The sequence below is a fragment of the Lepidochelys olivacea genome (assembly GCF_965140295.1).
Source record: "Lepidochelys olivacea isolate rLepOli2 genome assembly, chromosome: 4".
NCBI lineage: Eukaryota > Metazoa > Chordata > Testudines > Cheloniidae > Lepidochelys > Lepidochelys olivacea.
Genome location: NC_140414.1, coordinates 95981388 through 95994292, shown reverse-complemented (window position 1 = coordinate 95994292; position 12905 = coordinate 95981388). Strand labels below are relative to the sequence as shown.

General features: G+C 40.3%; 1 protein-coding gene across 2 annotated transcripts in view; it reads right to left on the bottom strand.

Annotated features, from left to right (window-relative positions):
* CLOCK (clock circadian regulator) overlaps positions 1-12905 on the bottom strand; it is a 92459-nt gene that overhangs the window by 5468 nt on the left and 74086 nt on the right. For both annotated transcript variants that reach the window (XM_084626144.1, XM_084626145.1), the window contains 10 exons: positions 10318-10431; positions 8430-8548; positions 6890-6972; positions 6579-6685; positions 5935-6082; positions 5616-5691; positions 4458-4599; positions 3915-4015; positions 1607-1696; positions 38-196 (listed from right to left, as the gene is read on the bottom strand). In XM_084626144.1, coding sequence (XP_084482270.1) covers positions 38-196; positions 1607-1696; positions 3915-4015; positions 4458-4599; positions 5616-5691; positions 5935-6082; positions 6579-6685; positions 6890-6972; positions 8430-8548; positions 10318-10431 — 1139 coding nt within the window. The remainder of the gene's footprint in view (positions 1-37; positions 197-1606; positions 1697-3914; positions 4016-4457; positions 4600-5615; positions 5692-5934; positions 6083-6578; positions 6686-6889; positions 6973-8429; positions 8549-10317; positions 10432-12905) is intronic.

Genomic DNA, 12905 nt, shown 5'->3' with positions numbered 1-12905 from the left:
TTACTAAAAAGTCAGTGTTAATCCAACTGTAACTCACCTGAAGCCCTTGACCATGGACCATTTGAAGCTGTTCTTGAATCTTACGCAACTCTTCTTGCTGCCGATGAATATTTGCCTCTATCATTCGTGTTCTTTGCTCCAGCTGGTCCTTTAGGTGCTGCATGGCTCCCAATTGGGCTGAAAACTGAAACATAGGCTGCAGAGCCATGTATAGGTTAAAAGAGTTTGAATCAGAAACAGACAAACTTGACCTACAAAAGGTAAATCATCCCTTCATAGTAGCAATGGGAACCAAGCCCTACCTAAGAACATGCTACACTTGTTGTCTACCACAATCTCTAGGCCAGCGGTGCCCAAACTTTTCCTCTTGTGACCCCCCTTGTCAGTAATGGAATCTGTCTGTGCCCCCTCCATTACTCCACAGTTGGCTCAGCAGAGAGGCTGGCCTGAAGGCGGAGCTGGGGGCAGAACTGGCGACAGGGGAGGAGCTGGGGATTGAGGGGAGCTGGCACAGGGGCGGAAATGGAATGAAGGCAGAGCTGAGCTGGGGGAAGAGCATAGGACGGAGTGGAACTGCATCTGGGGCTAGAGCTGGGGGCGGAGTGGAGCTGCGGCTGAGGTTGAAGCTGGGCTATGGGCAGGGCAGGAGGCAGAGTGGAGTTGCAGCGGGTGCCGGAGTTGGGTTGGGGGTGAAGCAGGGGGAGGAGCGGAGCTGTGGCTGGGGCTGGAACTGGTCTGGGGGCAGAGCGGAGCTGTGGCTGGGATCGAAGCTGGTCTGGGGGCAGAGTAGGGCTGGGTGGTGCTCCATCTCCAGCCCCCATGCAGGGTTTCTCTACCCCCCCAGGAAGGGACATATCCAATAGTTTGGGGAGCACTACTCTAGGCACAATCACTTAGTTGTGAAAAGTTCTGAGATTAAACATTAAATGTATGTGTCAGAGAACTCCTGAACAAAATAACCCAAACAAACAAAAGACACACACCAACACGCAACTGCCCTGCACACAGGTCAACCTCTCCGCAAAAAGCCTGAGCAATTAGATGGGTTTACAATGTAACCTGAAGACATAAAAACTCAGCTGTATATCTCTAGGGACTGTCAGCATCAGCTGACTTCAGCTGTTCCGGACAGGGCATGGAGGATACAGTCTCCAAGATAACCAGGACAAAAGCCACGTAGGCTATTACAGATCCCCACTGCCATGCCAGAACATTGTGCATCTCCCCTCCTTCCCACCAGAGCACGAATTCAATATTAATCTGATTTTATACTTAGGGCTGGATTTTTAAAACAGATTTTAACTGTTAACAGTGACAATTTGTGTAAGATTTGTGTCATTAGCAAATCAGGTACTTAAGTTTATACTAAATAAACTGCAACAACAATTATTTGCATCCAGCAAAATTGGCTAAAAATCAATTGTTACATTCATTTTGGGAGAAGTTTACCTTAATTAGGCATAAGACAGAATGCAAGTAAAGATGACTGCATAAAATAAACTTCTATCACACAGTTCAGTTAATGAGAAAGTCCTTAATGCCCTATTCCTAAATGGGGTTATTTGCTGAAAGAACCTGTCAATAAATATACAAAACTAATCCATACCTGGGACATGCCTGGCTGGATCTGTAAAGTTGCAGGTTGAGACATCATTGGCTGTGCTAATGGTTGTCCAACAGACTGGGCATTTAAGGACTAAGATTTAAAAGCATACCATAATTATCCAACAGAACTCGTCTCATAATAGATATAACTAAATTATTTAAGAGAAACTGTCAATTCCAAGATGGCACAACAGTACATTGTTAAAACACACTTTTATATAACACAAGGCCAACAGAAATGTATCTACATTTATTTTTAATATTTCAAGGGGATAATAGTCTTTAAGCAAGTAAATGTTCCCTGCGATGTTTGAAACCAAAATATTGCAGCATTGTGAACATCCGGGTACAAGTGATTACATGGGGTATCTTTGTTCAAGTTATGATATATGTCAGAAATAAATAAAGAATACATATAGTGAAAGGGAAAAGGGAATTTTAAACCTGTAATAATTGAAAGGTGGTGTTAATAAGTAAAGATACTTGTTTTCAAACATTTTTAAGTTAACAGCATCCTTTTATTCCCCTTCTAAATCATCTCAAACCAACAATAAACCTGCCTCAAATCACAGTCAATGAACAGCTCATAGCAGAGGGCATGTATGGGATTTTCTAATATTATCAGGATTTCAGGAACTATATGAAACTATTCCATAACTTTGTCATTGGATGGGTTATACCTAGTTTATGAAAAATTGTATGAGAAAGAAAGCATAGATTTATGCATGTTGTAACAGGGTGACTTTGCCCTTTAAGGGCTAGAGGTCTGGAGACAGTCAACCCTAGTTAATAAGGAAGCACACCTGAGCAAGGACCAGCTCATTCACCTATAAAAATGCAGCAGGAAGCTGCAGAGCGAGAATTCTCAGGGAGACTAGAATGCACAACAGAGGCTGCTGGGAACAAGTAGGCTCCCTCAGAAAAACCTGGAACTTGGGGAGCGAGACTACAGGCAGGAAAGGTCTGGAAGTGACCTGATAATGGGGTAAACCAATGAACTTAAGGAAGGACCTGAGAACTTTATTTTGAATGTTTATTAATTTAATAAACCAGACCCTGAGGAGGCGTATGAATAGACAAAAGTGTTTGAGAGTTACTCCAGAAGCCCCCTGAAAGGGGATACTGCGGCAGGGGTCCAATTTCAGGGTTGCCTGAGGCAGGGGTCATGGGAGACGGTCACCCAATGACACACATGCTTAACTATATGTAGGGTCCTAACAAATTCACAGCCATGAAAAATGCATCATGAACCATGAAATCTGATTTCCCCAATGAAATCTGGCTACTGTAGGGAAGGGGGGCTCCTACTGTGCGCTGGGCTCCAGATGGTAGTCCTGGCTGTGCTGGGACTTCCTCTTCCCCTGCAGGGGCCACCCACAGGGCTGGGTCAGACCCACCTCCAGGAACCTCCCCTGGCTTCAGGAAGCTCCACAGCTGCTGGCTGGGAGTCCAGCTCTGAAGGCAGTGCCAAAGTAAGGGTGGCACACTCCTGGAGGTGGATCTGATCTGGCCTCAGGAAGTCCTGTCCCTCCCCAGCTCCACTAGGACTAGCAGCTGGAGCCTGGTGCATGGTAGGAGACCCCAGCAGTGGTGCCCCCAGTCCTGCCCCTCCCCAGCTCCAGGCGCAGTGCTTGGGGGCTAAAGGGGCCTTGAGCTGGCTGTGTGTGTGTTGGAAGAACAGTGCCCCCCTGACCACAGGGCCCTGAGCAGTCGCTCACCCATAAGGCCAGCCCTGCTCCCTCCAAAAGTGACAGCCCCCTCCATACCCTGCGACCCTCAAATCTGCGCTGCTACTGACGGCAGCGCTGGCTTTAGAGCTGGGCTCCCAGTCGGCAGCTGCTGCTCTCTGGCTGCCCAGTTCTGAAGGCAGCGCCCCTGCCAGCAGCAGCAGCACAGAAGTAAGGGTGACAATCCCATGATCCCCTCCCCATGACCCCCTTTTGGGTCAGACCCCCACAGTTACAACACTGAAATTTCAGATGTAAACATCTGAAACCGTTAAATTGACTATTTAAAAAATCCTATGACCATGAAATTGACCTAAATGGACCATGAATTTGGTAGGGCCCTAACTATATGAGTAGTCACAGTTAGTTTAATGTGTAAAATTAAACACATGCATAAGCAGTTGTGTAAGTAATCTTGATCATGCAATCTTGGCAATCAAGTACCCAGACTGAAAATATTTTCACTTCCAGATCAAACTCTATGCTTTAAGGAAAAAAATGTAAAGTTTACTGTAGATTTAAACATTTTCATTTACAAGTGAAATAAATGGATTTTACAGAGACCCTCCTCTGAAGAGTTACCTGACTACTAAGTGATGACCTCCTTGGTGCAGTCTTTTCATGCCCAGGTAAGTTTTGTCTTGGAGGAGTGCTAGTGTCCATTGTCATCTTTGTTGGCGTTGCTAATGACGATCAATGTAAAAGCGAAAACACATTTTGTTAATAATAAGCCAGATCCTATAACTCCATATACGAAAATATCAAAGGGAGTTTTGCCTGAGCAAAAGCTTCAAGCACATTTTTCAGAAGTACATTTCTATCAGTTGTATAGGTCTGATTGTATGAAATAAGATTTTATTTTAATATCCGATGTTTCAAATGGGTCTCTACTGGGCAACGTTTAAATGTAGAACTCTCTGGATAAACCTGGTACCGTCAGGCTGCTGCACTACCATTAGTTAAGCCATTGAGAGGGACATTTTTAAATTCAGTGTTTCATTCAGATATATTAATAAAGTATTTTAAAAGTTTTAAAATGCATTATTTCAATAAAAACACAGCAAAAAAAGGACAGATAGAGTCTCCCCTAATAAGGCAATTATGTTTTCAATGGTTAGTACTTACATGAAGGATCTGACACTGCAGTATGAGAAGATTTCCTCGAACTCCTAGAGGAAGCAGAAGGTGTACCGCTGTGATCAAATCTTTCCAATGCTTCTTTGAGGCTGACCGTGTTTATATGATTATCAGATCCGGAGTCCTGATTCTGAAAGGGTACAAATAAAAATGATTTTATTTGATGGTTCAGCACATAGACATTAAATATTTCAGTTGGCAAACACAGCTGAGCAAATTAAACAAACATCTGGGCCAATCAAACCTCTGACAGATAAAACTGCAGACAAAACTATGTCCTTTTATACTCTACAAGTTTAAGTTGATGGAGTTTCCATTTATGGGGTTTGTAAAGAAAGGAGAGACAAAGCCATGAAAACCCAGAGTCCAAAGATATGCAGGCAAATCCTGCAACTCTGAGTTCTACACCAGTCCTGTGTTGCTGCACAGACTTCCTTCCCCCTCCAGCAACAAAACTCACTTCCTATTCCTGTGTACTCTCTTTCTCTCTTGGAGGAGCAAGAAGCCATGCAGGCATAGTTAGTTGTGCCATAAGCAGCATATTTCCACTGGGAAACTTGCCAGACTACCAAGGGAGCACATCATGAGTGTCTGACCCTGACTTACCTTTCTGAGGCCCAATATCCTGAACACCTTCAGAGTCTCAACCGGAGGGTATTCATCCAGAAAGACTTCTGGATGCTCCTGAGAAGTGGGTGGAAGCCATGTGATGGAGCTATGCTGTCCCCTTCTGCTGATTTCCCTCCCTCTTCCTCCCTTATCTGTTCCTTGTTTTTTCAGATGGAAGGGGACCATATAATAAAAAAATCTTTTTTATTTGTATTTTATTTGATTTATTTGTACAAATCTTTGTGTTTGTATTTAACACTATGGGTCCCCAATCCTAACTGGGACCTCTGTATGCTACTGGAATACATATAATAAACCTAAAAATAATAAAGAAGAACTCCAAGGTGGCATGTTGTGAAGCAGTCACCTTTCCTACATCTTCCTAGGCATGAGATAATATTTCATAGTTAAAAAAGCATTACATTAGCAGTAGCAGCAGAGGATAAAAACTTTCCTACCTTCTGATTAAAAAATAAATAAATCAAACATACAGCAGTACAAGGGGACCATATAATAAAGAAAAGTTAGGAAGCTCACTTTATTTGCAGCTATCTCTGGAAGAGACTCTTCAATACCAAGTTCTCGCCGTCTTTCTGCTCGAACTTCTGCATAACTATAAAAGAACAAACCACATTTATTATGCCTCGTCCAAATGGTTTTTACAGTAATGTCTTAAAATGTGACCTCCTCAGACATGCTGTTTTGCTCATGGAAAAAAGGGTATAAACACTCAGGAGGCATCACAATGTCTTTGCAAATTACTATTAGTTAAAATCTTTCCAATGCTTTAAAAACATCAGCAATACAGTTGCCAATTAAGAGAGCTTCTCTAAAATTAATAAAAAACAACTGTTACCTTACTACAGTGTGTGTACAGACAATAAACTCTGGCCTGGAATTCCACTGATGATAAGTAATATAGTAATGTGTTTGTAGCCAAATCCATTGCTGCCCCTTTGTCAGGAACCTGTAATAACATGACTTCCCTTTCCCGTATTGCATTACTAGAAGATAAAAAAGAATAAGACTTCTTTGCTTTCACATGTTATGTGAATAATGTGATGCAGTAGTAATTCAATTATTTATATTATTCACTAAATCTAAACTAAAAGATCTTCACCTGAATTTGTCTGGCATTAGGACAATGACTAAAAAGAGGAACTACTATTTCAAGTACTACCCACAATGGAAGAGAAGGCTTTTCAGTAAGTTATATTACAAATTTTTTCAGCTACAGCAGCCATGAATTTGTAATTTCTTTATATTAGATGGCTGTATTATGAGATCACATCTCAGGCGCCTGTATATAAATGAACCATAAACATTTTGCAGCACAAAACTGTGGTCTTGCCACAAAAAGTATCACTTGAGTGATGCAGGATTTCAGTAAATATCCTGCCCTCTCCACACAATTCAGTATAATTAACAAGACTTTCACATAACGTACAGATGTTTAATTGAGTATGGTTTTTGTAGCACAGAGTTTTGACATTTACTTACAGTGTTCGTGACATTTTGCCAGATTTTCTAGGTCATCTACATGATAGTAATCATAGCCTGATGTCCCCAGAACTTCGAATGGTAAATAGCCTATTATTGGAGGTGCCCTAGTTAATATAGAAGTTAATGTTACTTTACTTTAACATATAAAAACAATAAAATCAGTCTCATTCTAGTTCATGTTTACAATATGTTCTCCAAAATAAAACAAACATCCCAACTCAGATTATGAATAGTCAGTGCTGGTTAGAGTTTTCTGAAGATTACAGCCAGAATGCTACTATGTACTACTTTATTATAAGGAATGGCACCTGTGATCCAAGAATAGGAACTTCCATTCTAAGCTATGTCTAGATGTAAACTCTTCATTGGGTTCTTCAACAGTGCACATTTCCTAAAAAACAACAACAAAAAAGTCTCTCAAATCTGCTCTATTCTAATTTAGAAGCTCCTATGAAATTCAGACTTACCCGAAGTAGGCAGATAAATCCACAAGAATGTAGCTTTAAAAGTTATTTTTAGGCACTTTTATTGTTTTTATGTATTTAAAGCAGACTGAGCTAGAATCTGATCTCAATTGCACTAGCTCTAAACTGGCATAACTCAACTGATGTCAATGAGTAATGCTGGTGTAAGGTCAAAATCAAACCCAATATTAATGACATTGGAACATGCACTGAAATCAATGGCTTTTGAGGTTGCTTCAAACTGTAACGAACTGCAAAAAACTTCTCTGACAGTGTCATAAATGTGGAGGACACTCCTAGGTGAAAGTAGTGTAGACCAGATGTCTGCATTGTTTTGGATCAAAAGTTTGTTTCTACTTTATTGGTAGGGTCCTATTATTGGTAATTGCAGAATACTGTATCTTGCTCCAATTTGTGTATAATGCGCATCTGTGCCCTCAACTGATCTTATGTTTCTTACAATAAACTCTGTATGCTGGACAAGTTAACCACTTATTTTCCAGTTTCCATTGTAATTCTTTAGTAAAGCTGCAGCCACAGGCCTTGAACCATAGATTATATAAGTGTTTATTTTGACTAGCATTGGAATGGCACCGGGCTGCACTTGGCAAAGTCCCTATAATTAATACCTACTCTGTACTTAAAAGCTAGTTTCCATCCTGAATTAACAGCTATGCAAATGTTCCGTGTTTACACAAATTTTTTTTTTTTTTGCTGTCGATCAGCATTAGAGCAAAATGCAAACTGATTTACTAACTAAAACATGGCTGTCAGTTGGCTAATGTCAAATAAAAGGCCTACAGGATCTGGCCCAATGCCACATTGCAGTAAAACCATGAGCAGACATACACAAAATACCACATTTTATTAGAAACCTTAATTTTTAGACACTCAATTATACGCCGTGAAAAGGGAATCAAAATGTGACCCTCACACTACTTTGCTGAGTAAAATGGCTGTACTCCTCTTTTTAAACATCTGACACACAGATTACTTTATATTTATTAGCCAAATAAAAAATAAATAGTAGAACAAGTCTCTTTACAACTCTGCTTAGGGAAAGAAAACTCCTGACAGACATACTGTACTGATCAAAAGTTTAATCATTTTAATTGTTAACTAGTAATTCAGTAAGTTCTGCAAAACACTTAATATTCATGAAAACTTCAAATGAAGTTGCTCAACACTTCACCTCATATGTTGTGTAAAATGTGTAGAGGCAAAAATATATGATTTCACATAAAAAGGTTAATGACAGCTTTTAGTAGCAGTATGTAAAGTGGTACAGTCACATTGAAAGTTTCATGATCTGAGCACACGTACGTGTTTACCAAGTGTCGTAAACACTTGTTTTCACTTGTGCAGAGGAAAATCCCAAACGTACCTTGATAAACTGAGGTGTAGCTAACCTAACTGTAGCTACAAAGCAAACTCTGTCTTCATATGAAGGCCGCTGGGGCCGCTGGATAGTTCCTTCATAACCGTTGTGCGCGGAGTTGGGGACTGAAGGAAATGGGGTGGGGGGAAGATGGAGAGGGAGAAGAGTTAGGTTATGGCTACACTAGAGAGCACACAGCAGCACAGCTGTACTGATGCAGCTGCGCCATTGTAAGCTCTCAAGTGTTGCTGCTCTAGGCCAATGGAAGAGAGCTCTCCTGTTGACTTAACTAATCCACCCCCAATGAGCAGCGGTAACTGTGTTGGCAGGAGAAACTCTTCCACAGACATAGCAGTGTATACACCAGCACTTAGGTCACTGGTGGATTATTCACACCCTTGAGTGACATAAGTTATACCAACGTAAGTGGTAGTGTGGACATAGCCTTAGTTACAAAATGTGCATGGAGGCACAAAGGAGGCAAAACCCCCAACATTAACCTACTGTAAAATATTATAAATTTACTATGAATTATGAGCAAAGCTACATTTAAAAATACATACATGTGGCATATAATTTAATAGTACTAGTCATATCCATGTTATCAAAACCAGCAAGGGACTTCTCTAACAACTAAAATTAGAGTCCAGCTACTTAAATATAGTCATGGACAACAGATGGCTTTAGGAAACCAATAAAAGCTATAGAATTGCTTCTTAATACCTATTTTAATTGGCTAGATTATTTTAGACTACTTGATAACAAATGGTTTAAAATTTCTAAATTTTTCATCAGGTTTTTTCATTTTTGGTCCCAATGAAGTAACGAGAGAAAACTATTACAGTAACCTTTTCCTCCTGAATCCTGAGGTAAAGCTTTCTTTTCTAGACTTTGCTCAGCTCAAGAGAACATCAACCAGTTTATTGATGGAACAATGCAGGGGCCCACTAATCCTCCTACATGATCAAGTATAGACAGCCAATAGAGAACAAGTAAATTGCTCCTATAGAATGTCATTGCTTAAAATCTTTTACCTACATAATACCAATCTGATATAACCTGGGTTACACAATATATCCTAATGGAATATTTTATGTTAAATTTCTTGTCAAAACTGATAAGTTCTACAGCATTTAGGACTTCTCTATCTCCTGCACTGTCTTCCAAATGCAGAATATTTATAACATTCTATTTGCTTACAAAACATATAACAATTTAGGCAGCCTCATCCACACATTTATCTTTTGAGAGCTCAATTTATCTCATACTCTGCAGGAAAAACAGTGCAGTTAAGAGATAAAATCCCCTGCCCTTCTGATACCATATAAAAAACCCAACCAGATGCTGTGGTTTTGTTCTAAGTGTTATATGAAGGATAATTGTTGATTAAAGCACAGGACTGAGTGTAAAGTGGAGATGTAGGTTCTAATTCTGAACCCACTGGAAGCCAATGACAGCTGCACGTATTCAATAACTCTAAAAGAAATCAAGTTAATTAGTAATATACCTAGATATGGATTTAGGCACTTAAAAACACTGGCCTAAATTTTTCTTTACCTCACATCTGCTCTTGTGTAAAATGCTCATTAAAGTGTTTTACAAACATTAACACTCTTTAATGGAAGGAGTTCTAGAGCTGCAAGGTCCTATTTTTATTTTACTTTCACCGGCTCAGACATTACTGTCTACAATATAATACCAAATATAAAGAATTATTATTTTTTCAGTAATGCTAAGTATAAACAACACAACCTGTATCATGGTCTAGTATCTTTCAAAATAAATACCAAAATATTTTAAATATTATCACTAAGTTTTCACAAAACTTTCCTAATGTATAAACCTTTGGAAAGTGCCTTTAATTTTAGCCACATTACAGTGAAGCATTTCTTACCATTATTCAAAGACTTGAAATTTCCAATAAACTTTACATATTCGTATGTAGGTGGTTCTTTTGGGTCTATTGTTCCTCGCAGCATATGGCAACAGAATTCTAGTTGATTTTTTGCTGAAACAATGTAATGAAAAGGTAGCTTACATGATGAAACATACACCAATAGAGATTCATATAAAAGCAATAATAATTAGCATACATATTGCATAAAAGAGACAAGATAGGTGAGGTAATATCTTTTATTGGATCAACCTCTGTTAGTAGAAGGTACAAGCTGTTGAGATACAGATCTCTTCTTCAGGTCTGAGGAAGGAAATCATAGTCTCTGAACTAAATACAAGTTGGGATAGATTGTTACGCATAAGGGGTAAGCATGTTGAAGGAAGTCACTTGAAAAAGAATTGTGCAAATGAGGGTTAAATTGTGATGCATAAGGGGTGTGATGTGGGAGTGTTACAAATTGTTGTAATAAGCCATAAAACCAGTCCAGTCCCTGTTGAGTCCATGATTTTGATGTCTAGCAGGGTTATGAATTTTAGTTCCCAGGCTCACTTTTGAAGGTGCTATGCCAGTTTTCTTTGAGGATGCGTATTAAAAGATCAGATACTGAGTGATTGCACTGTGAAAAGTGTCTGCCCATAGCTGACAGGGTGTTTTTATCTTTTATCATTTTTCTGTGTGAGTTCATTTGAGAGCACGATTGTCTGTTTCACTCAAATAGCTGTTATTGGGGCTTTGGTGTGCTGAAAAATTGGAAAACGTCCAGCGGAGGGCAACAAAAATGATTAGGGGACTGGAACACGTGACTTATGAGGAGAGGTTGAGGGAACTGGGATTGTTTAGTCTGCGGAAGAGAAGAATGAGGGAGGATTTGATAGCTGCTTTCAACTACCTGAAAGGGGGTTCCAAAGAAGACGGATCTAGACTGTTCTCAGTGGTAGCAGATGACAGAACGAGGATGTTAGGGGGCTTATTCCTTCACCCACTCACTTCCCTGGTCCTTCTCGCATGAACAGAGAGCAACAATACCCGAAGTCCAAAGGTGCAAACAATTCGATGTTTACTGGGGTGAACTTCCAGCAAGCATGATTCCAGTTTCCTTCCTTAGTATCCTCCTTCCCAGCTCTGACACCACAGAGCCTCACACCTGTGTCCCTGTTCCCATTCCTGCCCTTAGCCAAACATGATTCCAACTTCTTTACTCCCATTCCCTGTTCCCATTTCCCCCTTTAGCAAAACATGATTCCAATTTCCTTACCCCCATTCCCTGTTCCCATCTCACACACCCACATGCCCACCCCCACCCACACCCCGTCACTTCCTCATTGACTACAGATTATATAGTAAAACTTGAGTTCTGCTTAGCTATACCTTAACCAATCATTTTCCTGAAATTTAACTAACCAATCCTAACATGATTATGTAACCAATTATATCCCACCACCTCAATTAGTTTACACCCAGCAAAATTAATTATACAGCAGACAGGAACAATCACAGAACCAGACAGAGATTATACAGACAAACAACAGCAAAGTGGGAACTATAATGACAAAACAATACAGAAGTGAGGATTTCACATCCCAGCTATTGATAAGTGAGTTCTTGCCAGACAGGATGCTATCAAACTAAGTTTCCTTTTACATTTTCTAGGCACTTCCCTTTCTCTGGAGGTGATAGGAATACAATCCTGTCCTGATAGTGCCTAACAGCCCAATAGCACCTTATTTCAATGTGACTAGTTTGGAATGTGAGGATGTGACCATTCGCTTCCCAGCTTATGGCTGCCTCTGCTGCTTAGCCAAAGGCCTGAGCCTAAGCACAGGGCCACAAACTGTCACAGTAAGAGAAGGCCCTTACACTGGCAGACAGTGATTTTTTATACCTCTATCACTAGCCAAGTGATAAGAATACACCTAAATTCTTAGAGTATAGGCCTTTACAGACAGGCCTGAATATCTATATCCTAACAGAGGAGTATTGGTCTCAAGTTGCAGTGCGAAAGGTTTAGGTTGGATATTAGGAAAAACTTTTTCACTAGGAGGGTGGAGAAGCACTGGAATGCGTTACCTAGGGAGGTGGTGGAATCTCCTTCCTTAGAAGTTTTTAAGGTCAGGCTTGACAAAGCCCTGGCTGGGATGATTTAGTTGGGGAATGGTCCTGTTTTGAGCAGGGGGTTGGACTAGATCACCTCCTGAGATTCCTTCCAACCCTGATATTCTATGATTCTATGAATGAATACACCACACATGATAGGCATGTGTAGAACCCATGCATCTTGAAAGGTATGTTGTGGGGGGTATTGACTGTCGTAGAAATGGAGATATATCTGCAAGTTTTGCATCTGTTGTTCCAACGGTCTGGTGCTCCTTTGCGTTAGTGTGTCCTGGTTTGGAGGGGATGCAGGGGAGGGTGGGGAGAGGGCTTGCTCCTGATGAGGTTGGAGTGTTGTTTTTGAAGGCCAGAAGAGGGGATTTAGGAAAGATTTCTTCCATCAGCTCCTCCTCAAGGAATTCTTTTACAACTAAGACACCACCACCCAAAACTACTACAATTCCACTGACAGGTATAAGAAAAAAGAATCATCT